The 26,622-nt window shown below is 38.4% G+C and overlaps 1 protein-coding gene across 1 annotated transcript in view; it reads left to right on the top strand.

Moving 5' to 3' along the window:
• Nucleotides 1-882: 882 nt before the first annotated feature.
• Nucleotides 883-26,622, top strand: part of aacs (acetoacetyl-CoA synthetase) — a 42,843-nt gene continuing 17,103 nt past the window's right edge. The window contains exons 1-10 of the mRNA XM_087849297.1: nt 883-1,189; nt 2,198-2,301; nt 2,974-3,094; nt 4,228-4,341; nt 12,491-12,588; nt 13,554-13,668; nt 13,846-13,927; nt 14,009-14,162; nt 16,564-16,644; nt 17,587-17,711. Coding sequence (XP_087705423.1) covers nt 1,051-1,189; nt 2,198-2,301; nt 2,974-3,094; nt 4,228-4,341; nt 12,491-12,588; nt 13,554-13,668; nt 13,846-13,927; nt 14,009-14,162; nt 16,564-16,644; nt 17,587-17,711 — 1,133 coding nt within the window. The 5' untranslated portion in view covers nt 883-1,050. The remainder of the gene's footprint in view (nt 1,190-2,197; nt 2,302-2,973; nt 3,095-4,227; nt 4,342-12,490; nt 12,589-13,553; nt 13,669-13,845; nt 13,928-14,008; nt 14,163-16,563; nt 16,645-17,586; nt 17,712-26,622) is intronic.

Consider the following 26,622-nt stretch of genomic DNA (forward strand, 5'->3'; position numbering starts at 1 on the left):
ATTCTCTCAGTCCTGCACACAGCCAACAAAAGTTTAACATCTTCATCTCTGCCACCACCAGCTCTACCTCCTGTTGTTTTGTTAGCGACACTTTCTCCAAACAATACACCATAGCAGGTCTCAGTACTGTCTTGTTAACTTTCCATTTCACCCTTGGTGCTATCCTTCTATCACAAATCCCCCTTGACACTCATCTTCCACCCTGCCCATTGTCTCTTCAGTATCCCTCTTCAGCGCTGTCTACTGCTTTGAATGGTGGAATTAATGGCTTTAAGATAATTTTTCTACCAATTTTAATCCTTGGATCTTTGACTGGCTCTCTAAAGGTGACTTAAATTCCTCTCCTCTCCAGTGCATACCTCCACCTCTCATGGTTCTCTTCGGCCTCCTTTGTCATCTCATTAAGTATCAGAATTTTGTGTGCAAACATCATTAAAAAATATCAACACAATAATGTAGATGATTAAACATGAACAACAGCAGAAGGACCGTGGCAATCTGATAAATACAGTCAGTCAATGATGATGTGTTACAGGTGATCACCAATATATTGCTCAGAATTTGCTTGTTACCGTTGCATATTTGCATCATATCAACATTTTATTTAACATGTATTGATGAAAAAATATAATATTTTGGTCAGGAGTAAGGCCTCCTTCTTCAGAATCATCGTTATTTATTTAAGATAGGATTAAAAGTGTGCATATATGCCTATTGTGACGTCTGAAAGAAACGAATTAGGAACTGTTGCTTGCATTCTTCGTAACACTGTCAAACACTTGTCAACCAAAGTCGATCTTGAACCGAACTTGCCCTGCTACGTGACGACGCCGGGGCGTGGCCTCTCAGTTTTCCTAGGCAGCCCCACGCTCTCCACTGACAGTGAGCGTAGCTACTGTCACGCGCTGGAGTGTAGTGCCATTCAATCTCAGAGGCTAGCCTGTGATCTAATTTACCCAGAGCTGTCACCTCAGGAGCACTTAGCTTTTATAAGACGCTCGGGACTCGTTTTAACTCGTTGTTAACAGGCGACAAAGGGACTCGACAAAGATGTCCAAAGACACGGAAGGAAAGAGTGAGAAAATTATGGATATGGAGAGCAAGGTTCTGTGGTACCCGGATTCTAAGAGGAACACACTGATGGATAAGTTTAGGATACAGGTCAACCAGGACTACGGGCTTAATCTGGGTGAGTGGGGTCGGAGGGAGGGAGCCAGACAGGCTCCAGAGTAGGTGTGCTGGAGAGAATACAAGTCGGATTATTGAGCCTACGAAGCTGCATAACTCAGCCAGATAGAAAAACAGAAACGAGCAGCATCTCTCCCTTTTGCTATGTGTCAGTTCATGTTTTAAAGGCAGTACGTTACCTCACAGTCGGCACAGTGTAGTGATGGCTTGCTGTGGAGCATTTCAAGCTAGCTTATTGCCATTTAAACACATGTAAAGAACATGTATAGGCGGTGAATCAGCATAAACAAATCTACGAATTTATTGTCTTAGAAGAGTTTTATTAAGGATGGCCTACAACCACTCTAACACTCCCTGTTCAGTAATTATTAGCCGTTTACAAGCCTGTGGTGTTTTGATTACTTCCAGCTCGGAACTGAAAAACTGCGCCTGCAGAGCTGCTAGGATGGAAGAGAGCGGCCTGTTTCAATTGTCTTTCCAGTACCGTGACATTTTAAAGAAACAGGATTAAAGGAATGCTGAAAAACTTGCCAGCTGGCTAATGAATAAGTAGAGAGGAGACGAGGATAGGATTGGTACATCAGTGTAGATGAGCAGTGTAGAAGGAATGTGTAATTGAAACAATAAAAATAGTATCATCCTATTTTCAACGTGCTGATATCCAGATTTCTATTTTCCTTAATCTGGTGTTCCTAATTTCACCAGGTGTTCTGATCCTTACAGTATTCCTACATTCCTACAGTGATTAAGTAGATCTCATGGACAGCAAAACCTTTCCTGTAAATAAAAAGATCTAGTTTTCAGGAATAAGAACCACTTCTCTCTGCTGAAGGTTTTTCCAGATACATTTTATTTTGAGTAAGGATTTAGGAAAGAAGAGATACCAAAATGTTTCAGTTGGTCTAAGCCTAAGGGGTGCTTACACTAACGTTTCCTCTTATCTCTACAATAATACAATAATAATTGGAAACTTTTGTTCTCAAATAATGACAAATCCTTTGTCTTCTAGCCAACTACAGTGACCTGTACCAGTGGTCAGTGGACTCCTACCCAGAGTTCTGGGGAGAGGTTTGGCGCTTTTGTGGAGTCGTGAGCTCAAAGCCATATGAAGAGGTGAGTCCAACCTTCATGTATGTCATAACCTAAAAATGGGAATAGAAAAATGTGTGTATTTCTTATCCCAGTTTTAAAGCCAAAGACTACATTTCTAAACAGTTTAGGTCACTAAAACATTTAATATTTTACTGTACATCAATATAATGGTCATGCTAAACTGAAAACCCAACTAGAATTGAAGTAAGGTTCAGTGATTTTAAATTCTGATAATTATATAATTTCCTGTTTCATCGGCTTAATGCTGCTTAGTTCCAGGATATACCCTCTGACGTGGGTGTGTGAGGTAATAAATAGTGTCTCACACCGTAGTGTGTAGTTCACACGCCCCTTCTGTACACATGGTTAATGTTTCCTCTTCACTCTTTTGTCTAAGCAGACAATAAATAGAGGACAGGCAAGCAATTAGCCAGTCAATCAAACGTTTTGTTACAGTCTTGCACTGTGGGCTGCACTGTTATATCCCAGTGTTGCCTTGGAGTTTTCTAGGAAATTGTTTATCTTACTTTTCAAATTTTGTTCGCAATTCTTAAATTTTGTTGCGAATACAGTAAAAAAACAAAAGTAGAGCATAGCAGTTGTGAAACATTATTGTCTGGACAATTTCACGAGAAAGATAGAAAGCATCAGCGCTTCTCTGATGTGTCGCTCCCCTCCGTGTGTTTTTATCAGGTGGTGGATGTATCCAAACGCATCTCAGATGTTCCCGAGTGGTTTAAAGGAGCTCGGCTCAACTACGCTGAGAACCTGCTCAAACACTCAGACCATGACAAAGTGGCTCTCTACGCTGCAAGTATGTATATACTTAAGAGTATATTATGCTGATGAAGGTATAAGAAATTAAAAAGGACAGTTCTGCACCGGAATTTATGATGCTTTAATGGGGAATAACTTCTCTAATCCTGGTGCCAACTCCATACATGTTAATGGGAATTTTTAAAATGACACCACAAGGCACTCATTTTCTCTTTATTCTCCATCATAAACACATCTCTTAGCGCTCATATAATGTTTGCATTTCTGTTCAGATTTTTTTGCTGTTATTGTTTTTATTACTAGTCCTTCTTTTAATGGTGAATTTTAATGTCCCTTTTCCACCACTAATTGTGCACTGTTGTCTCTTGTGTTTTTCTTCCCCGTGTCACACAGATTGTAATTACTTAGTGATTTATTTGATCTTCATGTGTGTTTGAGCAGAGTTGGGAGGGTAGTTGGGCACAGAATTGATGCGTTGTTGTGCATGAGGCTTCATACGTCACTTTGTTATTAGATTAATGGTTCTCTGTCAGGTACTAATGGATAGGTCTGCTTTTATTGCTATGTGTGTGTATATATATGAGGCAAATTGAGCCCTTGCTCCTGTGTGCAAGCTCCCTCAGGAGCTGTAACACAATTATAAGAAGCCCCATTGGTCACAATGCTATGCAGCCTCTAAATGTCAGTAAACTATTACTTAGAGAGATAAGAGGACTCTTCCTGTCTGTGGTACTGTGGATGATGTTGCTCTTTCTTTCTTAAAAATCTTATCTTACCCATATAACTCAATTTTCTGGAATGTGCGAGATGCCAGGTTATGACATCAGATACACTGGGCTGTCACTACCAACTTTTTTTTTGAATGAGAAGGATAACAGGTGCAAAGGGGCATGTGATCTTCTTGTTCTACCCTAACCAAGCAGTTGTAAGAGGCTAAACCTAACCAAGTAGTTTTAGTGCTTAAACTCAACCAGTGGTAGAAAAAGGCGTTTGAAGCTGATAAACCTGCAATATGTGCACCACTCCTCTTGCAACTTTATTGCAACAATATCAAAAATCAAGTGATTAAATTCCTGTTTACTGATTTGCATATTAACCTTTTGGATGTTACAAATGTATTTTTGTTTCTGTGTAGGTGTCTTAAATTTACTTTGTGTTTTTGTCTATCAGAGGAGGCAAATGAGGAAATTGTGAAGGTGACTTTTGGAGAACTGAGGCGTGATGTGGCGTTGTTTGCTGCAGCCATGAGGAAGATGGGAGTCCAGACTGGAGACAGGGTCGTAGGTGAGTCTCGTGTTCAAAGCCTGGTAGCCACACACTGGTTGATAGCTCATAAATTAGTTCACTGTGATGTATTAGTTTGTTTCCATTTAACTCCTGTCCTTTACAACCTCTTCACTTCATCCCTTACTTCTCTGTCAGTGTGTTCCATGTACGCACTGGGAAGGTTGGCTGGCTGTTTTGGCTCAGCTTGCAGCCTCTTTCTGAATGGCACCATTTATTTTTTCAAAGTTCATATTTGTATAGGGAGGTGCTTGGTTTTTTTCAGCCACCACCATTAAGTTTGTTCATATAGAGTTAAGAGGTCAACCTTCCAGTGAACAGTAATCTTAAAAGTTGTAATGCAGTTGTTCACGTCTCTCAAGTCATTTTTTTTTAAATTAAGTATTTATTTTATTTTTTACAATCTGGGTTTCTTTTGCAAGTTTGTCTGTATCACTGCTGCTGGCTGTGGAAACATACACTGGGCTATCTGGCGATTAGATACGTTGGAGTTTTCAAACACAGACTGTGGACTTGGTGTGGCGAACTTATTATCAGCATCATTCCAGTCTGATTATAGCTGTTGTAGTACTTATGATTAATATAAAAAATTACATTTACAAGATCCAGATGAGTATCATTAAATAATGAGATTACCTTTTGCTTTGTTTTGGTTTTTTTTTTTTTTGCCACTATAAAGTTTTTGAATTGTTCGTCATTTCTTCATACTTTAAAGGTGAAGCATGGTTCGCTACACTGAGCCTTATCAATCACTGTCTATGTTTCATTATGTGGTATGTAACAAAAATCCAACAATGACACGGCACTTGCCATTTTCTTAGTTCAACTGCTTGTTAAACCAAATATCTAATCAATCTCCCAATCACACTGGAGCAACTCTGTGCTTTTCAGCACGTAGGCATGGCCAGGGCAGCCTGCTGAAGTTTAAACTGAGCATCAGATATGGGAAGAAAGTTGTTTTAAGTGACTTTGAACATGGCGTGGTTGCTAGTGCCAGAAGGTATTCCTGAGAATGTCTGAGTATTTCAGAACCTGCTGATCTCCTGGGATTCACCCACACAACCATCTCAAAGAGAATGGTCTTTATAGAAAAGGGGGGAAAAAGGGAACATCCAGTGAGCGTCACTTCTGTGGGTGAAAATGCTTCGTTCATGAGAGAGGTCAGAGGAGACTGGTCAGATTGCTTCAAGCTGATGGCAAAGCAAGTCAAATAATCACTCATTTCAACAAAGATATGCAGAAGAGCATCTGTGAAGACGTGGAACCTTGAAGCAGCTGGGCTACAGCAAGAGAAGACCACAGTGGGTCCCACTCCTGTCTAAGAAGGAAGCTAAGAATAAGAAGCTGAGGCTGCAGTTTGCACGGGCTCACACAAATTGGACAATAGAAGATTGTTTAAATGTCAGAACATATCTGAGTATTGTTGCTGACTGTGTCCATCGCTTTATGGCCACAGTGTCACGACGTCACTTCCTGTTTGCCATTTGTTTGAAAGTTGTGTTTTCATCGTGTCCTGTGGATTTTTGAATTTTTGGCCATCAATTTCTGGAGCAAAGACTACTCAAATTGTTGGAACTTTTGGTACAACCCTGTCTGGATTACGACTTTGATACAGGATATTGGACTGGACTAACGGAGTTAACGAGGTACTTGCAGGCTAGCCAACACGTTACCAGGCTAACAGCTGACTGAGGAATCAGCTGACTGAACCTGCTACCAGGGTAACCAGATAAAATGGGGCCGAAGAGGACACCGACAGCTGAGGAAGTCGAGGACATTAAAAAGTCTCTTGACTTCATAATGGAGGAAATTTCTACTATCAGGTTGCAGCAGAAAAATATCATTGAAATTGTGGAGGAGGTAAAGCTCCTCCGCATCCAAAATGCCGAAAAAGATAAAAAGATTGCATACCTGGAAAGTAAGGTCGCTGACCTGGAACAATACTCCAGGATAAACGACGTTATTATCACTGGGCTCCATATTAAACCCCGGTCATACGCTCAGGCGGTGACTGCTGACAGCAATGAGGAACCTGGAGATCTTGACATTAGCTACACCGAACAACAGGTGGCTGCTTTCCTGCGGTCCAAAGGGATTGCCCTGGACTGTAACTCTGTCGAAGCATGCCACCCTCTTCCCAGGAGGAACGGCAACATACCGGCTATTATATTAAGGTTTGTAAATCGAAAGCACAAGATTACGCTACTGAAACAAGGAAGAAAATTAAAAGGATCTAATGTCTTTATCAATGAACATCTAACCAAACACAACGCTGAAATAGCCAGTGTATCCATTATATGATGGTTGCTTCCAGTAGGATAATGTACCATATTACAAAGCTCAAAAATCTAAAACTGTCTGAACATAACAGTAAATTCACTCTATTCACCATCAGATCAGATCTCAGTCCAATAGAGCACCTTTGGGATGTTTGGGATGTGGCAGACTGGTAGATGTCATGGAAATGAGTGTCTATTGACATGTCTATACTGTGGTATTATCAGGGAGTTCAGTTACACTAAGATTTTTCAGATCTTAGTATGTGTAACAAAATATTCTGACCATCGTCAGTAGGGTGCTAGAATCCAAAGTCATAAAGTAAATCAAGGAGGGGTTTCTGCTTTTGTTACAAGGCAGCAATGTGGTAAATCTCTAAGACTGTTTATGAGCTTATTGTTTGGTTTCTGAGCCGGTTCTGTGGAGGAACGGTCAGGGTGTATATGAAAGGTTCTGGCTATGTGTGTTCAGAAGGAAGAGGAATATTGCGGTAGGGAGATCCATTAGCTAAATGACCTGTTCTCTGTGGGAATTTCATTAGAAAGACAAGAAGGATGGAGAAAGGCAGAGAGGGGCTAGAGAAACAGGGAAAAGGAGAGAGACCAGCTACATCATTCCTTTTTACTCCTTTATCCCAATTACTTTCCTCGCATGTCTAAACAAGAGTGTGTGCGTGTGTGTGTATGTGTGTGTGTGTGTGTTCAAAGTGTTTAAGACAGAAATGTCCTTGTCCCCCAAGTTGTGACTGAAATGTCTTGTCAGTGTCTGTAATCCAGGAGATATATAAGCACTTAGCTGATGAAGCCTGGCATGCTTTATAGTGGACCCTGGGCCAAACTCGCACACACACACACATGTATTCTCCCTTTCATGTGCTTTTCATTGCTCTCCTTGGTCGCTTTAACTTCAGCATAATCCTACACTTTGTTAAAAAGCCCCTATCTTGCCTGACCGCCATTCAGCTGCTACTTCTTTCGATTTTTGTGTTATTTAAACACATACTAAAACTAAACTAAGTATACGGAGAATAAGTGTGTTTCAGTTCTAGCAATTGCAGTGTAGTTGCATTTATGTATTAAGCTAAAACAAACAGAAGGTTTAAAAAAATTGCTATTTGCTACCCCGTTAGACTTCCTGTCCAAGAATAGTTTGGTTTTAATTTGGTTGGTTTTAATACTAATATTAATATTAAAAAAATAAAAGGTTCTTATGTTACCTTACTACTACTACTGAGAAGTATTAGATCACATCTCTAAAATTAAATTTGTTTTATTTATTTTTATTTTATTATTGTTAACTATAGTAACATCTCTGGTTTTACAGATCAATTTTGACTCGTGCGTATTTACTTTAAGAAACGGGTTTTAAAAAAAGTGTTTCTATTTTTTTTTTTTTTTAAATGTTTTGTTTTGGACAATATTAAACACCAGTGTCTTTGTCTATAAAAACATGTTGAAGAAAGTGGAGTGGTGTCCTTTAGCTGCAAAATTTCAGGGGGCAGCTCAGATTTAAAATGTTTTGCTTTGTTGTGTTTTTATTTTGCTCACCATGGTACGTTTCCTCCTGAGAAGTTCTTGTCCAACATCATAGATGGCAAACAAATTGTTACATGTGATATTGTGACCCCTGCAGTCCAGTAGTTTTATCAAGGACTAGACGTTTTCCTTTAATTTTCTCAAGGAATGCCACTCGAAGGTTTGCCTTTTCCAAAACTTCCAGTCCTCTTCAATTACATGCATAGCTGGTTTTTGATCGCATCACATTATGTCATATTTGCCTGAGTTGCTGAGCATTTATTGCCAGAAGGAGCATTTTCCATGGAAAGGGGCAAAACATTCATCTACTGTCACCTCTGGCCCTGGGTTGAACATCAGTGAAAAGAGCTGGATCCATCTCTTCCGTATATCCCTAATGTGAGCAAGCTTGTCAGATGTTGCTCTAGTATCGCTGTTCTAAAATCTGAGGACTCTTGATATTATTCAAAAGGTCTGAAGTGATATTGTTACCTGGAAAATTTGGTCTTTAAGTGATGATGTATGAACACTGCTTCTGCGTCCAAACTACTCTGCGTTTATTAAGGCTGTTTTGTTTTTAACATGTTTTAACGCTCTGTATCTTGTTCTATTTAATCTGAACAAGCCCCTAAAAAAGTCAGTAATCATTGTTGGCCTCTCTCGGTTTTTATTACCACTATTCATTTTAAAGCTCAGTTTTTAAAACCTTACCATGTAACTACAGCCCAGCCCATGCAGCAGTAAATGAATGACTAACCTCGTATTGTGGATGATTATCTCAGTTGTTCTCCCAACTGAAGTTTAGTCCGTTTACAGCATCTTTTTCCTGCCATGCAATTACATTTGTCCCTGACCATCGGGAATCCTCACGTTAACTTTTACTGAATGGAAAAAAGTTAGTGTTCATCCTAATGCTTCACTGTGTTTATATTAATGCTCACCATAGCTGTGTAGCTATCCACCATGTAGCACATCATTATAGACCAGCTACCCCAACTTTAGTAGCCCTACAGAACGTCACTGTTGTTTAGTTTTTTGTCTTCATTTATGTTGGAAACAATATCAGAGCTGTACGTTTTAATTTTTTAAGAAATCCCTCAGTCAGATCATTGTATGTTATGTTTGGGTGGAGACTAGCGAGCTAACTCCCTGCTAACTTCTAACTCCGTTAAATTTCATAAATTCTGTTTTCGAGGATGCCTGGATGTTAAACGTGATCGTTACACCTGGTGGAGCAGCCTCACTGATCATTTTTATTAAAGATGAAAGACAGTTTGTAACTCTCAGTGATGCTGCAGTGTTCATTTGACTTTTGGACCTGAAGCGGAGTTTGGACCCGGAAAAAGCTCATGAACTCAAACTTAAAGACCAGATAGTTCTTCCTGTTGATGTTTCCCAGTGATTATCAGTGGTGTCGTTGCTGGATTTGTACATTCCAGCAAAAGGAACACCAGTATAGGGCTTCAGGTAGGGCTGTTCGATATAACAATATATATCGGATGATGTCTATCGTTTCCTATCACGCTATCGTTAATTTCGTGTTGTTGCAAAATAAACTGTTTACAGCAATATCTTTTCATCGTTTTGATCGTAACTGTAGTGGCTATCTTAATTTCTTAAAGTTCTTTCTTTCTTATATTTAATATAACCACACTACCTACGGACAAGCACCTGTTTTTACGTGTTGTTGTTAGCAACAATGATGGTAAAACCATCGCGTGGCTCTGCCGTCCGCTTGTTTGTTTTCCACGTAAACCTTTCACTATAAAGCTCAAGATCCTGTTGAGACTTTTCAAAATAAACTGAATCATGTGAATGAGTATGCAGAGAATTTACGGATGAGAAGCAAAAAAGAGCCGTCAAGTGCTAAAAAATAGACTCAGACTCGCGGCCGTTACAACTTATGTCTAAAAATGTATCGTTTCATGCATCGGTTAAAACACTCGACTCCAGCTACATGACGCCCAGCTGGAAACACTTCACGCAAGTCGAGCTGCCCGAGATTCGCAGAATATACAGAAAATGTTACATTTTTGTGATTTATATCGTTGTCAGGACGATAAATGTCTTATATCGGGATATGAGATTTTGGTCATATCGCACAGCCCTTGCTTCAAGTATTCATCATCAGTGTCATTCTAAATGTCGCCATTGACTTTTTTTCCTTCAACGTCTGTGATAGCAGTGGTGACTTTCTTTGGTGACAATAGCATAAACTGATCAAAACATGTCTTGTCACAGCAAACTGGGTAATGACAGGGGTCATTTGCAGCTGTTGCCCTGCCATGTAAGCCAGGAGGTACTGGACTCCAAAAGATATAACCACTTTTGGATTTGTATGTTTCAGCAGAAGCAGGAGCAGCTTCAGCACCTGTTACCTCCTTATCAGATGTATCTATATTTATCTAAGTCGTCGTCCTTCTCAGAAAGAGGGTCATCCATATTGCTGTTGATGCAGAAGATATGATCCAGAGCTTGATTTGTTGTAAATCTTCTTATTTTTGTATGCTACAACCTGAAGATTTGTACTCTGCAAGTCACCAACTAAACTGAGTTGGTCCGTACATTACATATCTGTACATTTCCGTCTGGACATTTTCAGTGAGGCAGTGGGGATAAAGGGGGCTGTTTGTTCAGGGAAGGAGACAAACAGGTAAATAGAGAAGCCCCTAACTTCTCTCTGACAGTGTTGGTGAGCTCAGAGTGTGTTCATGATTTCAGTTTTAGCACTTTTATTTTTTTGTAGTGTTATATTATAACTGGTTCAAAACCGACAACACAAATATCCTAATTTTCATCAGAGGATTTTATAATTTAATGAAATTGTTCTTTTCTTTTTTGTTTTGTTTAAATAAAGTTTAATTTGAGACTCCTGACAAAGTCAAAAAGCCTTGATGCAGTAAAATGAATTTAAAAAGCACTTACCTACAAAACTTAAAAACGGGAATCACTTCGCTCAGCAATTCCCAGCTTATTTAAAACCTTGCAGGCTGTATTCAGTATATAGTTTTCAGTTTTACCCAGGTATTTACTTAAATAATTCTTTTGTTTTAGAAAAGAAAGCATCATCGAATTCTAGTATCCAGTGTGGTTAAACAACTGGATCACACTAAAGTGCTTACTGTCAACATGAGGAGAAATTAGTCTCTAATTCATTGCCAACATGCACGTATACTTGACAGCTTAGCATGCATGAATAAACTGGTAGGGCAGTGTGTTACACTGATGCGTAAGCAATACTCTCACAGTGTAACAAAGTAGTCTTTCTTAATAACAGCCACAGAGGTCGTCAAACAGGATTTTGTAGTATGAATATGATCCGTGACGTAATTTGCTCCCGGCTAAGGTAAGGAGATAATAGTTTAGGAGCCATCGTAGCAGGGTGGTGATCTGTCAGCCCGAGATGTTATCAGGCAGTATCAGCATCCTTGTTGCAGCAAGAGTATGCATAACAACCATAAAAATCAATTTATACATAGAGATTATCAATATAGTTGCTATTTGTCAGCTTGTCTAGCAGGAACTACCGGTTGTTTTATGTTTTATTAGGTAGATAAGACACATTATGAACAGCTCTATGTTTAAAGGTAGCACGGTAGCTCCAGTCATGCGTTTATTGCTACTTTGTCATGCATGTCATAATGATCTAGCTTTTTTCCTGCTCAAATGAAACATTGATCACCAAAAATCAAATGCAGTAGATTTGGTAATTTTCTGAACTTTTATGATGACTGGAGGCTGGAGGGAAGTTAATTTGAACAGTTTACAGTGGGATTGTCCCAAAAACACAAAATTAATTATTCCTTACTTTTCTCTGTGTGCTTGCCTTGGTCACCCTTTTCACTTATTGATCTGGGAATATGTCACTGCAAGACAGTAGTTATGGTCTCAGTTCTACTTGTTAAGAATGAAATATGCCAGAGTATTTCCTCGCTCTTCTTTGTATCCAGATTGTTTTATTTCAGTGTATCTCTCTACATGTGTTTCTTCTTCATTTCTTTGATGTTTTCCAATATTCTGTCATTTAAGTTTCCCCCTCTATGTGAACTGACTGTGAAGTTTTTCAGTATGACTACAGATAAGACTACAAAAGCCCAGCTGTTTTATTGTACTAATTTTGGATAGCATATGACTACAGAACTTGACAAACAAAGCTAATTTTTGCTGCTTTGAAATCAGATTAATCTATGTGCATTCTGTCTCTGAAGTGTTCTAAACGAGTTACTGTGTACTTTTACTACTTTTTTATATTTTATATTTTTAAAAGTCATCATTTTCATGCAAATTTTTAAATAAGGAAACCTTTATTTAAAATTCTGCACTGAACTGTATTATCCTCCTCTCTCTTCCCGTGTTAGGCTACCTACCCAATGGTATCCACGCAGTGGAGGCAATGTTAGCAGCAGCCAGCATCGGAGCTATTTGGAGCTCAACATCTGTTGACTTTGGAGTCAATGTAAGGACTTTCCTTTATTTCTTAATTTATATATATTTGAGTCGGACTTTTATTTCCCCTCTGCAGCACGGTGGCACGGTGGTTAGCACTGTTGCCGCACAGCAAGAAGGTCCTGAGTTCAATTCCAACATCAGGCCGGGGTCTTTCTGTGTGGAGTTTGCATGTTCTCCCCGTGTTTGCGTGGGTTCTCTCCGGGTACTCCGGCTTCCTCCCACCGTCCAAAGACATGCAGCTTGTGGGGATAGGTTAATTGGAAAATCGCCATTAGGTGTGAATGTGCGAGTGAATGGTTGTCTGTCTCTGTGTGTTGGCCCTGCGACAGACTGGCGACCTGTCCAGGGTGTACCCCGCCTCTCGCCCTATGACAGCTGGGATAGGCTCCAGCGCCCCCCGCGACCCTGAAAAGGATAAGCGGAAGCGAATGGATGGATGGATGGATGTATTAAAGCTGTAATAAACCAGCTGTATTTAATCTGACATCTTAGATGTAGTTTATATATTTGTGGATGTAAGTTAGGTAGTAGTATACCCGTAGTAGTATTAGGGTTGTTGTATTATATTTCCTCTTGGTCTTTCATCTGCTCATATTGGAGGATCGGGGAGTAAACTTTGCCTTTGAGATTTCTTTCCTGAGAGACTTTTTTTGCCTTTGGTCTCGGTATTTTTTGAGCTTCTACTCCCCCTACTGGCAGATCAGAGAATTACCATTGCTACCATGAAACAAACCTGTGGATTTGGATTCTGCTCTACTCTTGTTTCCTTTTTGTTATAAAATGTTTTTATTTTATTATGTATGTTATTATTCTATTTTATTATTGTATTCCATTATTATTCTAGGGGGTTTCTTTGTTTGTTTATATGTTTGTTTTTTTCTCTGGAAGGTGTGTGTTTTTCTCAGAAATAAGGGTTTTATGTATATTTGTTAAATTCCTAAATTTGAACTCTGTCCTTCTCTTTTTTTCCAGGGTGTCCTTGACAGGTTTTCTCAAATTCAGCCTAAACTGATCTTCTCTGTTGCTGCTGTAGTGTACAATGGGAAAACACACGACCACATGGAAAAGCTAATTAGTGTTGTGAAAGGTTGGTTTTCACATTGGAGAAAGACATTTACCAGCAAATTATGTATATATATACATATGTATGTATGTTTACTGACAGTAATTACAAATCAGAATTTCTGCGCAACTTGCTGACTTTAACTGTGTTTGAGGATGAAAGAGAATATAAAACATTAGCCTTTTTCGCTCTGTCTTCTAGGTTTGCCAGACTTGCAGAAAGTCATTGTGATTCCTTACGCTCGCACCAAACATGAAACTGACCTTTCCAAAATCCCCAACAGGTGTGTGTCTGTAAATATAATTACACTGTTTTTAAACTGAGAAACAAAAAGAGACATGCTTTACGTCTATTTTTTTCACAGTGTATTTATGGATGACTTTTTGGCATCTGGGCGTGGCGAGGGTGACCAGTTCCCTCAGTTGGAATTTGAGCAGCTTCCCTTCAATCATCCTCTTTTCATCATGTATTCCTCTGGAACCACAGGAGCTCCTAAATGTATGGTCCACTCTGCTGGGGTAAGAAACACAATGGCTTGCACTTGCTCTGAATTAAAAGTCTTTAGTTTGAATACACAAATACACGGTATTTTTCACACACATAAACACAAGCACACGGCTGATAACTTTATATAATAAAAAAAATCACAATGCCATCACTGATTAAAGCCCATGGGTTGCTGTGTATGCTTGTTTGTCCTTGTATAACATAAAACATAATTGCTGTTTTTGTAGCTCATGCTTTGTTAATGCTCCACAAGGGGGAGAGGCAGAGGCAGCTGTCTCACTTACTTAGAAAAAACCCACTCTGGTCACATCTGTTTGCAAAGCTCTCCTGGGCTGACCCATGTGTAAAGAGTCTGATCCTCTCTAAAAGACTAGATTAATGTTTTCAAGAAGACAAATAGGGAAAATTTTAAGGAAGCATTTGATCAGTAAAACATCACATCATCATTAGTCAAACATCAGCGCATCAGTCAGCAGATTGCAGATTGATGCCCAGTTGTCATGAGATTATGGATTGCTGGATTTCCATCTTGTCAACATTGAAAGCATTTCTCATTTATGCTGAGTCTTGAAGCTAATTTTCAACCTTGAAAACAGAATAAAAAAAAATCATTTAGTTGCTGGATGATTTGTGATGTGTGCTATAGAAATAAAATGTCCGTGATTACACACATCCTGCTTAATATGAGAAAAAACCTGTTTATTAATGTTATGATATTCATTGTGTGAGTGCAGATTACTTCATGGTCTTATCTGTATTGTTCTTTTTTGAAAGGGCATTAATCCAATTTATTATTTTTTAATGCTGTTGAACATCTTACTGAGATCACTTTTAGTATCCTAACAAAGCAGCTCCAGTAAGACATCTGCTGAAGTGGTCTGTCGTTTCATTCCGCTTCCCAACACAAGGTGGCAGCAGACCTCCATCAGCAGATCCTAGAAAAGGTTACTTGCTCTCCAGAGAGTGCATGAATGACATTTCCCTGCAACACACCACATCAGAGGTAGGGCTAGTGTGAGAAGAATATTTGATTTCAAAAAGGACCACTGGACTTGGAAAGCTGGAGCACTCACCATTTCAAAAGGTTTAACCCACTCAAACAAATGCATTCATGCATTTTCACTAAACAGTTGGTCTTGCACTCTATCTGTCTGAGGGAAGTCTCCCCCAAAAAACAAAATTTATTTTAGGACTTTTTCTGTTATCTTTTAATAAAATAATTGCGACATAAGAATACAACAGTGAGTTAGGCTCAGCATATGGACCAGAAGAAATTGAAAGCATACTCTGAGAGAATGTGAAAGGTAACGAGCATTCTTACCGAGGGCTCGGGTACACTACAAGCCACATTCCAACAGCACTTTATTCTTTAAAGGCTTTTACCTGTCATGCACACACTCACACCCTGATGGGTGCATCAAGAGCAATTTAGGGTTTGGTATTTTGCCCAAGGCCAACTTGACAGCCAGGGATCAAACCACTGACCTTCCGATTAGTAGATGACCCGCTCTACCACCTGAGACACAGCTGCGCGGTTCTTAAAAAAGAAAAAAATTCAATTAGATTTTTAATGGGCTCATACTTTGCCTCTCTGCACCCAGTTTTTTTCCTTTCGTCCTTTTGCTGCTTCCAACTTGGCTTTTAGTCTCTCACCTTCCTTTCACATTGGTTTTATGCTCTAAACTTGCATTCCTTTTTCTTAGTTCTTCTTTTAAGATGCTCATCAGGTTAGTTTTCCTCTGCTTTCCCTTCTTTCTCCTACAGTATAGCTTCCTTTTCTTTCTTTCCCTTATTGTCTCTCGCTCTGTCCCCTTCTCTTTCCTTTGCCCCCCAACCCCCCACCCCCCTTTCTCCCCTTGCAGCCGATAATTGGACAGTAATGCGTTGGTGAAAACATTTCGTACTGTGACGCTGGCAGTCCTCTCTGGCTCAGCCAATTAGCCTGGGTACTGTTGTGCTTTCTGCTTTGTTACGGCTCTGTTAACATGCTGTCAGTAACAAGATGGCACGCACCAAAGGATGGGTATGGCAGCTGAGTCCAGCTAAAGACTATATGCACACACGAATGCTTGGAGCACCTGTATCTTTGTAAGGATGGGCTCAAAACCGAAATACACGGGCAGATACTTGCGTACCCTTCACCAGCAATAATAATGCACCCAGCTGTGATATGCTGGAGATTGTAAGATAATTCACACTTAACCACAAACTTCCCTTTTAGTCTAAAAATAAAGTGTCATGTGTCGAAGCCTTGTCAGAACTGTTGCATAGAATTTTTTTAAATATGAGTGACACGTGTCAAATTTGTGTCAGCTCAAATGAACTAAATTTTACTGAAAGATAATAATGAGATAAATCCACCATTAGATCATTAGATTACTCGTTAGTCTCTAATACTTGTTGTCTTTTTAGGGCTCGCTCATCCAGCACCTGAAAGAACACATTCTCCATGGCAATATGACCAGCAGTGATGTCATCATTTACTACACTACGGTAAGCTCACAACCTGTTCAAAGTGACACACTCATGGTTTGAATATTTTCAAGTCCTTTTTAAGAAATGTATTTTAACAGGTCCCCACACTCTCTTTCTCCCATACCTCAAATACCAGCTGGTGTGTAATGATTAAAAGTTTAACTTTTCATGTGCAAGTTGGGTTGAAAAGTCTGAGATTACTAGTGAATCCTTCTATTTTGCATTAACCAATAGTAGTTTTAGTTGATAGTAGTATTTGATTTACTTGAACAAACCTCTGATGAATATGTCAAGTCCACTCCAGTGTCTTGTGAATGCTATCGTGGAATCTGTAACTCCTTTTTACAAAATTACTTTCTTTTACTCATGTTTTTTTTTTTTTTAAATATTCATTGGATTATGTGAAAATCTGACAGTTTTTTTTGATGTGGTGTCCAAGCGTGCACCAACTTAAATTTCAGTGAAGTTCCAGCTATTGGATTCAAGTAATCTGTTGAAATATATACATAACAATCTTTAGTCGATGTATCTAAATAGCGTATTTTATTCCTAAAAAGCAGTCAGAAGGACAAATGATAATTATTTAGAGCAAGTCAGAAGATAAACATCACGAAAAGCAACAACTCATCAAATGTTTGGCAATACCGGCCTAAAATAAATTAAACTTCTTGAGACATTTTCTTGAAACTGATTAATTTACTGAGTTTCAGCAGTTTCAGCGGTTTTGTAAAAGTCTCTTCACTGACAGTTTTTGTGCAGCAGAACCAAAATTCACTTTATTCGCATGTGAAGACAGGTGCCAAAGCAGTATCTCAGCATGCAGTAAAATGAGAAAAATAATCAGGCGAATCACAGTCTGCTGCAGATGTCCATTTTGCTACACTCTGCTTTATCCGTGTTAAGACGAAAGGTGTTTTATACCAGATAAACTGACCACTGTGTTTGCATGTGTGGTCTTAGACTGGCTGGATGATGTGGAACTGGCTGGTATCTGCGCTGGCAGTGGGAGCCTCTGTTGTTTTGTATGACGGTTCACCACTAATGCCGACTCCCAATGTACTGTGGAACCTGACAGACCAGTTGGGGTGAGTTAGCCGCACAAATGCGCACGCACGCATGCACACATGGGGAGGATAAAAAAGGAAATGACAGTGGCTAACTGTGCTGAAAGAGGATATGCTCTTTGTACTTATTATATAAGTTGTTTTTAACATTTTTGTTTATATTTTCTTAGCGTTTTCAATGTTTTGACCTGCTGAGACTAGGGATGCAACGATACCAATTTTTTCAAACCGATACAATACCGATACTTGGATCTGAGTACTTGCCGATACTGAGTACAAAAACCGATACTTCTACCACACACACACACACACACACACACACATAAATGCAATGAATTGGAAGTCAGCTCTTATTTTATTCTCTGCCGATAAAAAATAAAATCGTAATAAAAATGACCACAAAAAAATTTTCAAGTGAAAAATAAGCACTTCTGTTAAATTATTGCGGAGTATCCACATTGTAATTTAACAAAATATCACTGAACTATTGGGCACTGTCTCGAGCTTTCAGAATAATAAATAAACACTTCTGTTTGGAATAAAATAAATACAAATTAGGTTTGAGAATAAAATAAACTTTTAAATTATTGCAGAGTGTCCAATTTCATATCGCGGCTCGAGTATGCTGAGAAGACTGTTCAATCCTATGCTTCCACGACCGGCATTGGCTGGTCATCCAGAGCGATAACATGAGTCAGACCCTCTGTTATTTTAACTGCCTGTGGATTTTCTCTTGACATTTTTCATCGCTTTTCCAAAACCTAAGTTAAAGTTGGCTGTTCCGGTCCACACTGCTGACATTTTGTTTAGCCTAGCTACAGCAGCCTCCAGTTTCTCTTTTTTATCTGGAGCTGCCAGTCTCACTCGCCTAACCCTGTGCCTGTTTAGCGCGGGATGTCCCCCTAGTGACCAATCTAAAAAACTACAACAGAAATGACCAGCCAGCCTCTGACTAATGAAATAAGTTAGTATCGGTTCATGGTATCGGTTAACTTTTACGAGTATGAGTACACACACATTTTAAGTATCGGCCCCGATACCAGTATCGGTATCGGTGCATCCCTAGCTGAGACTGTACTTTAGTAAGTGAAGCTTTAGGTTTTGGCACCAGGGCTTCTGAAATGATAGAACATTGTGCCTTAATTGTCTAAAAAATGGACACTCCAAATTCTTAATAGATCGTACTGACATCTATTGTAGCTTTACTGGACCTGAAGTCCAGGACCTGAAACACAGCATTCTTAATAAGGGATAAGAACAAGTGAGTTTTCCTTTAACTGTATAGTGGTGAGAAAATAGATATTAAGAATACAGAGAAAATCATACAGTTTTGTTTTTTGGGACCCTTGTAAATGTTCATACAATAGTTAACATCAGCAGCAGCAGCACATTAATATTTAACAATCAATATAACTTATTACTTATGAAATTAGAAGAGATAAAGGAATATCATCTCAAAACGATGGATTGTTTGTAAAGGAAGACATGGAAGAAATGAAGGGAACATATAGTGGTAATTGAGATAACTGTTATATTTTTGGAATATTTTAAACAAATTTATATGGATAAAAAAATATGTTTGAAAAACAAAAAAAACAAACAGGTTTTTAAAAGTTCCCAAAACTTGTCATGTCACAAGCCACCAGGCAGCGGCTATGTGACAGTTTTACCATATGATGTATTGGTATTTGGACCAAACATAATTGTAGTTTCACATATCTCAAAAAGAAACCAGCTCAAACTTACAAAAGACACCCTGAACTCCATTATTGATCGCCACAAATGAGCTGCCTTGCTGTCATTTTGAAAGTGCACAGTGAAGTGTTGCGCTCAGCTGAACAGACTGTTCCAAGTCAGCAGGGTCAGCAGTCCTTTAAGCTTTTTGATGTGGAGATTGATGGTGATGTTCATTTGGATGAACCTAAAAACCCATGCAAGACAACCACAGGTACCGAAACCTGGATCTAGGTATTCAATTCAGAGGACGTTCACCTCAAAGGATGCACAATGTGGATCATATTAAGACAGGAATTTCATTTCATTTTTGAATGTCATGCCCACATTGGAAACATGGTTTAGAAGCTCGTCAAGATTTATCAAATTCAGAGATTCTATCTTTTTTTTCCCCAATGTAAATTTGCTTCATCGAGATAAATTGATAATGTAAAACAAGATTTAAAGGTGAGTTTGCTACTGGGATTCGAGAGTTTGACGTTGTTAAAACTGTCTAGTCTACAATGTCAATATTTCCAGCAAATCCTCTATCTTGGTAAATGTCCTAAACACACCTCCCACCACCACTATCAGAATCAAAAGTATTAAATGTTAAACTGGGTATTGATCCTCTGTAGAACTGGATGATCTGCTTCGTAGTTCAGTTCTTCTGTCATTGCCCTGTGACATCAGCGATAACCAATAGGATCGGCGTCAGAGAGGTTAACATACACTCATTAGGGTAACACCTTAAGCCTTTTTATGCACGCTCTTTACTTTTCCCTTAGACCTAATTGACTACATTGTCAACTTATTTTTTTTCTGTGTAAAATATCTCATCTGTCTGTCCTCCACTCTGCATTGTACTCTGATGCTGAAGCAGAGTTTGTTTTTTTTTATGACAAAAATGCTAGGTGAAAAAAAAAAATGGTGCGGGAGTTAAGAAGTGATAAACAAATGTATCCGCAAATCTACAGACACATTACGCTCCAATTTAAAAATCAAACGAGCAGTCAGAAATATCCTCCTGTTTCTCTCTCATTTGATGATTTTAATAATGATGGTGATGTTTATTGATCGGTGTTGTTGCTCCACTCTAAAACTTAATTTGAAGGCATGCAGAAGTCTGGGCATGAAGTTGAGAAGGTGTGTGCGGGTGTCTGTGCACACAGAGATACATCTGTGTTGCACGTGTCAGTTATTTGTAGATGTGCAACATGAAACTACAGCAAGGCAGATGAAATTTATTATGGATCTTATATTTGTATTAATTTAATGCATAAATTGGCAAGCAGTTGCCAATCGCTTTGACCCGTGTTACTCCCTGACATCATCATCCACCAGCACAACCTTAAACCCCTGTTATCATTTGACTGCAGAAGGGATAAAGACCAAATGGTCAAGGATTCAAGTGTGTGCATGCAGAGAAGCAATTAATTGATTCAAATATGATAGAGAAGATGGTCAGCACATATTTTTCCTCATTGTTTGCTATGTAGATCTTCTCAAAAGCTATGCAAGTGCTCTGCTCCAGTAGATATACTCATAGCATTTCCAATTAAAATGCTAGTTTTAGGACATGGAATAATGGTCTGTGAGAAAGTGGAAAATAGCAGGGGATAATTGCCTGCAAAATACAATATACAAGTTTCCAGCAGTAGTATGATATGCTATTTTGACCAGCAGTATATTTGATCATCCACTGGAAACAAAACTGATATTGAGTATTTTTGATAGATTCTGAATACAGTAATTTATTCATTAAAAATAATATATGATAATGGTCTCTCTGTAATAACCTACTGCCACAATTTTAAAGAATTGAGATTATAGTTAGAAAGTGTTCAAAAAGTGAAAGATTGAGATGATAAAGATGATAGAGTAAACTGTATTATGTAACTTGCCCCAAATAAATGCCCAGTAACACTTAATGGTTTATTATTACACCAGAAATATTTGCTTTTCTTATACTTAGTAGCAGTCCATCTACATGGATTGTGAATTGCATTTAATTAAAAAACAATGTACCTTATAATATTTGGGAGTGATCGTGGCTCAAGAGTTGGCAGTTCGTCTTGTAATCGGAAGGTTGCCGGTTCGAGCCCCAGCTTGGACAGTCTCGGTCATTGTGTCCTTGGGCAAGACACTTCACCTACCGCCTACTGGTGTTGGCCAGAGGGGCCGATGGCGCGATATGGCAGCCTCGCTTCTGTCAGTCTGCCCCAGGGCAGCTGTGGCTACAACTGTAGCTTGCCTCCACCAGTGTGTGAATGTGAGAGTGAATGAATAGTGGGATTGTAAAGCGCTTTGAGGTTCTCGAAAAGCACTATATAAATGCAATCCATTATTATATTTACTAGCCTGTATTTAGCATTTTTGAGCAATTGCACAATTTCGAGCAACAGTCATATATTTTGTGATGTGGGACTCATGACTGTAACTGTGCATTATTTTATATGCTCAGCCAGGCTGTAGTTGAAAAAGAAATGTACTGTGGTCAGCAAAAGCAAAACCCTTTAAGGTAGCAGACCCATCTTCAGAGATGGCATATTGCCTTCAGCAAGAATTGGAATAATGGGGAGAACATTTTGACACATGGGGAGTAGCTCAAGTGCCAAGAAAAAGTACTCCTGCAGAAACTATTAACAGGATCGGTATGTAGGTCCTGACACCAAATTTCATTGTTAGTAGTCATTTCAATGATCGGATATATTAGGATCTATAATCTTTAAGTTAAACATTCAAGATGTCAGATTTTCAGTTTTAATTCAGGAGCTTTAACAAATGTATTGCATTAGCTGTTTAGAAAATGCAGCCATATTTGTTCATAGTTGTAATTGGACAATTGACACAAGCAGTTTCATTGCCAGATGAGGCCTGTGCCCTCATTATTCCATCACAAATTAAACCGATAAAAGATCTGGAGTTGACTCAAAAGTGTGGAATTTGTAGCATACTGGAAATTAGGTTTAAAGAGATTGATGCAATTAAAGAAGGTTCTTATTACTGTAGGTTAAAACCTAAAATAAATTAATCAGAGAGATGGAAAAATTTTAACGGCAAAAGGCCCGAAAGACTACAAAAACACAACTAAAGCAGATAATCGCAGAATTATTTCCTTTATTAAGAAAACCGAAATCAAGAATATTCTGAAGCGTATCATTGTCAGAGTCTACAATCAAGAGATGTCTTAATGGTTACAAATAGAGTGCAAACCACTGGTTACAGTCAAGAACAAGAGGAGCAGATTATAATTTGCCAGAAAACATCTAAAAGTGTCCGCACAGTTCTGGTAAAAAAGAAGCATAATGACACAAAAGTAGAATTGTCCAGATGGTTATGGCCCTGTATGTCAGGGAACGATTCAATGAGCAAGGTAAGAGTGCGGTTAGCAAAAATACCAACGTAATTTAATGAAAGACTACCACCATGACAGAAAGATGGATAGAACCTTTTAAACTGTGTGAAGATCAGCTAAGAGCTGATGTCAGCGCTATTAGCAAGTTTCTATGTTTAAAACAAAAATCCTCTGGGAAAGACTGACATGAATTTTTTCACAGATTGATCTTCTCAATTCAAGGTGGACATTTTAATTGGGACCAAATCTGCTAGAGCCCCAGGAAGTGTGGAACATACACTGAAGCGTCCCCATTTTGCCTCGAGTTTTATTGGTTAGTGTTTCATGATAATGATTTAACAGCTGAATTTATGCTGAATAAAATAATTTTAAATTATAGGAAAAGATTAGCAGTTGGAGCACATTTGCTGTGTTTATGATGTGGAAAGAAAAGAAAAGGTGAGGGGAGGCTGAGGTTTGCGGAGCATCTCTGTAGAGATGTTTATTTTAATTGGTTGCACATATTGATTTTGAGATGATCCATAACAAATGTTAGGCATTTTACTAGTTCTTTGTGTACAAGTAAATTGTTATGGTTATGAGGCAGAAAAAAATCGACCACCAATACTTCGAGACCACGTCGTTGCAATCCAGTCCACAAAATGCCTACAAAATGCCACATATAAATCACTTAAAAATATCTGTCATTAATTCACTTCAATTTTGATCTCAGTCTCCTATTTTAAATGTCATGAAATTGTTTCTGGGCCTCTAAATTTCTGTTTGTGTTGCTAGGCAACATCCAGATAAACTGGAAAGGGTTGACAAGGCTGGGAGACTAGTGCTCAATTCCACCACACAATATTATTAAAACAGTATTATGTTTTCATGTCCCCTCTTTTCTTCCCTGCAGCTGTCCCTCAGAAACATCCTGTAAGCTTCATTAGAGATAATAGTATTTTTAGAAGTCTTCTCTTTCTGCTTCTGAGTTAATTTCAGTGTTGGGATTCAGGCAAATATCAGAGACATTTAAATTCTTATTAAAAAGCTATTCATGTTATCTTTTAGTTGTGGCAGTTACACACACACACACACACACACAGACACACACACAAATAGCTCTAAGATCTTTTGCCAAGTATAGATCTTCATAGCCTAGTATCACATTTGCTATCTTAATCCAAAGGTAATACTCTGATTGCAATCAAACCTTCTAGGTGTGCAGTTATGCAGCTGGGTTACTAACCGATCAGAATATCAATGGAAATAAAATTCAAGAATTTTTAGAGCTAGGAAGGGAAAATAACCACTAGTAATGGGTCACGATGGGGCTTTGATGAAAAGCAGTAAGCTGTATTTACTTAGGTAGTGGTAAAACCTGCCAAAAGCCATGAAGGGATCTGAATACCTAAAGGGACCCAGTGATGGAAAATGTTAATTTGGATGTCATCTCTAAAGTAAAACATTCAGACAAGCAAGAAATACAAACATTTAATTGAATGGAAGGCATTCCAAGTCTTTCAAGGAAGAAAGTCAGTCACTAAATGTATTACAGTAAGGTGTTATACTTTAGTTGATTTACCAGCCAGAGTAAAAATTGAATTAGCATTATTTCTGAGGAGAGCCAAAAAAATAAAATTTTATTCAATGGGTTCTATGTATGAAATGGCCACAAGATTTATTCAAAGGTTTTCCCTTCAATCCTTTGTTCATTATGTTTTGAACTACTATGTCCGGGAAAACTCCTCCTCCACTCTTGTGCCAGCGACTGCTGTGTGGAAGTCTTATCTTTAATTACTGCCAGATGAAATTCTCAGTTATTTATTAATTTTATTCTTTGGAAGAGATTCAGTACAGTACAGACAGTTTAACAGATTGCATCTTGCCAGCTCAGCTACAGTTTTAGACATGTGGGCTTAACAATTAAAATATCCACTTCTTCAAGCTGGATCCATCTATCTATCGTATATGGTAAATAGTTCATATACAGAGCTTTCTACTGTATTTGAGCACTCAAAGCTTATCTGTAATGGGATTTTCTGGTATCTTCAAATCTTTAACATAATTAATTAACATAATTAACAATTCTTTTACATCCAAAATGCAATATTTACCTTATAAAGAATGTCACGACTTTAATTTTGAAATCCAGGTTACCAGGTTACCAGGTTACGTTGATTTAGCAGCTTTAGGGTGTAAACTATAGCAGTTACACTAAAGTTCCCTCATTTTTCACATTTGAATAAACAAATGTACTGTCAAACAGGAGTTACTCATTGTTCTTTCTAGTCTAACGCACACGTGAAGAGGACAATGCTTCATATCTCCAACATACTCAAACTGTGATGGAGAACAAGTGTGAGAATAATTTGTAAACTCCGCTGACAAGTGGAGCTTCAATTGCTACATCACGACACGCGTAGGGACACATTACCATGATAATTGCTCAGAGGTCCTCTTGTGTCTGATTGCTCCTGAGTGTCTTTTATTGACTTAGTAGCTTCCAGTAACATGTCTTCCCTGAAACAGACACGGGTATATTTGCACATGCTGTCACACACTCTGACAAACAGAGACTCACAGCTTCTCCTCCACCCTCCATCCTAAGCACCCAATTAGCAGCTACACCTGGCCACCTGCCTCCAATCAGAATAGAGCGACTGTTTCCATGGTAGCCAGAAACCAAAAAATTCATATGCGGATCAGAGATGATGGATAATGGATGGATAGGATGGATAATGACTGTCTGTATGTAGGTTTAGAGAACAAAAAAGGGTCTGCATGCAAAATGCAGAAAAAACATCCATTAGTCTATCGATATGTCTAAATTGCTTGGTGTGTGATCTTCTCTTTTTTTTTTTCTTTTAAACTAAAACAAGCACACTATATTTAATATTTAAAGGATTTGAATACATTTGCAGTGTATATCATTGGAAATAATTTTGTAAATTAATTTGATGAAGTACAGATTTTATGATTAAAATCTATTTTTAAAAGAACTTAATTAACTACTGACAAAATAATACATAAGTATTATAAAGTATGTTGTTTTTCTAATATTTTCTTCTGTTTGAATCTTCTTAGATTTTTAATATCATGAAATATATTATTACCTTATTATGAACCACACTGTAAGTGAATGAGAAGTACAGCTTGAAAGCACACGTCTAAGGCGTCGGCACTTTAGACACTATAGTTCTACTTTTGTACTTTCTATACTTTACGTTCCTCTGTTGTCTTCCCGAAGTCTTGTAAGTTTCCATGTTAAATCATCTGTACAAATGCTGGTGGAGAAGGACCTTTTGAAAATTTAGCATTCATTTTGGTTTTCCATCATGTACAGTTGGTGCCCTTGAGGTATTATAGCTGTGCCAAATGGGTGGTCCACAAAACACTGGCATGCTTTCAGGACGACAAGAGTGAAACACAGTTTTTGTATGAATGTCATAAACCACTGTTACTGGTCCCAGTTCTTCTTTCCCGAATTTGCAGAAAATGGCCATCCAAGTCTGGTTAAGTCTGATCACGTCAGATAGGTTTAACATTTAATGTTACACATAGTGTGATATAACATTTGACTCACAAGGTAAAACAAGATAAAACACTTGATTCAGTGTGAGTTGACAGAAAGAGCACTGACAACAGTTGCGTAATCATACTTCATGTTGCATCTTGAGACCGTTATCAAATCCTCACTCTCTTCATTTACCCCTATCACCACTAATCAAAATGAGCCACCGAGAGCAAAGGAGATCTTGCACTGCAAAACAATTCCTGATTATTGTTCATCAAGCTGTTGTTTGTTCTTATAGAGACAGCCCTTTTATGATTGACATAAATGGTTACCATAGCGATGGATGAAATTTGATTGATTTAATGTCA

The sequence above is a fragment of the Neolamprologus brichardi genome, chromosome 12, assembly GCF_056152115.1.
Source record: "Neolamprologus brichardi isolate AB-2024 chromosome 12, ASM5615211v1, whole genome shotgun sequence".
NCBI classification, from domain to species: domain Eukaryota; kingdom Metazoa; phylum Chordata; class Actinopteri; order Cichliformes; family Cichlidae; genus Neolamprologus; species Neolamprologus brichardi.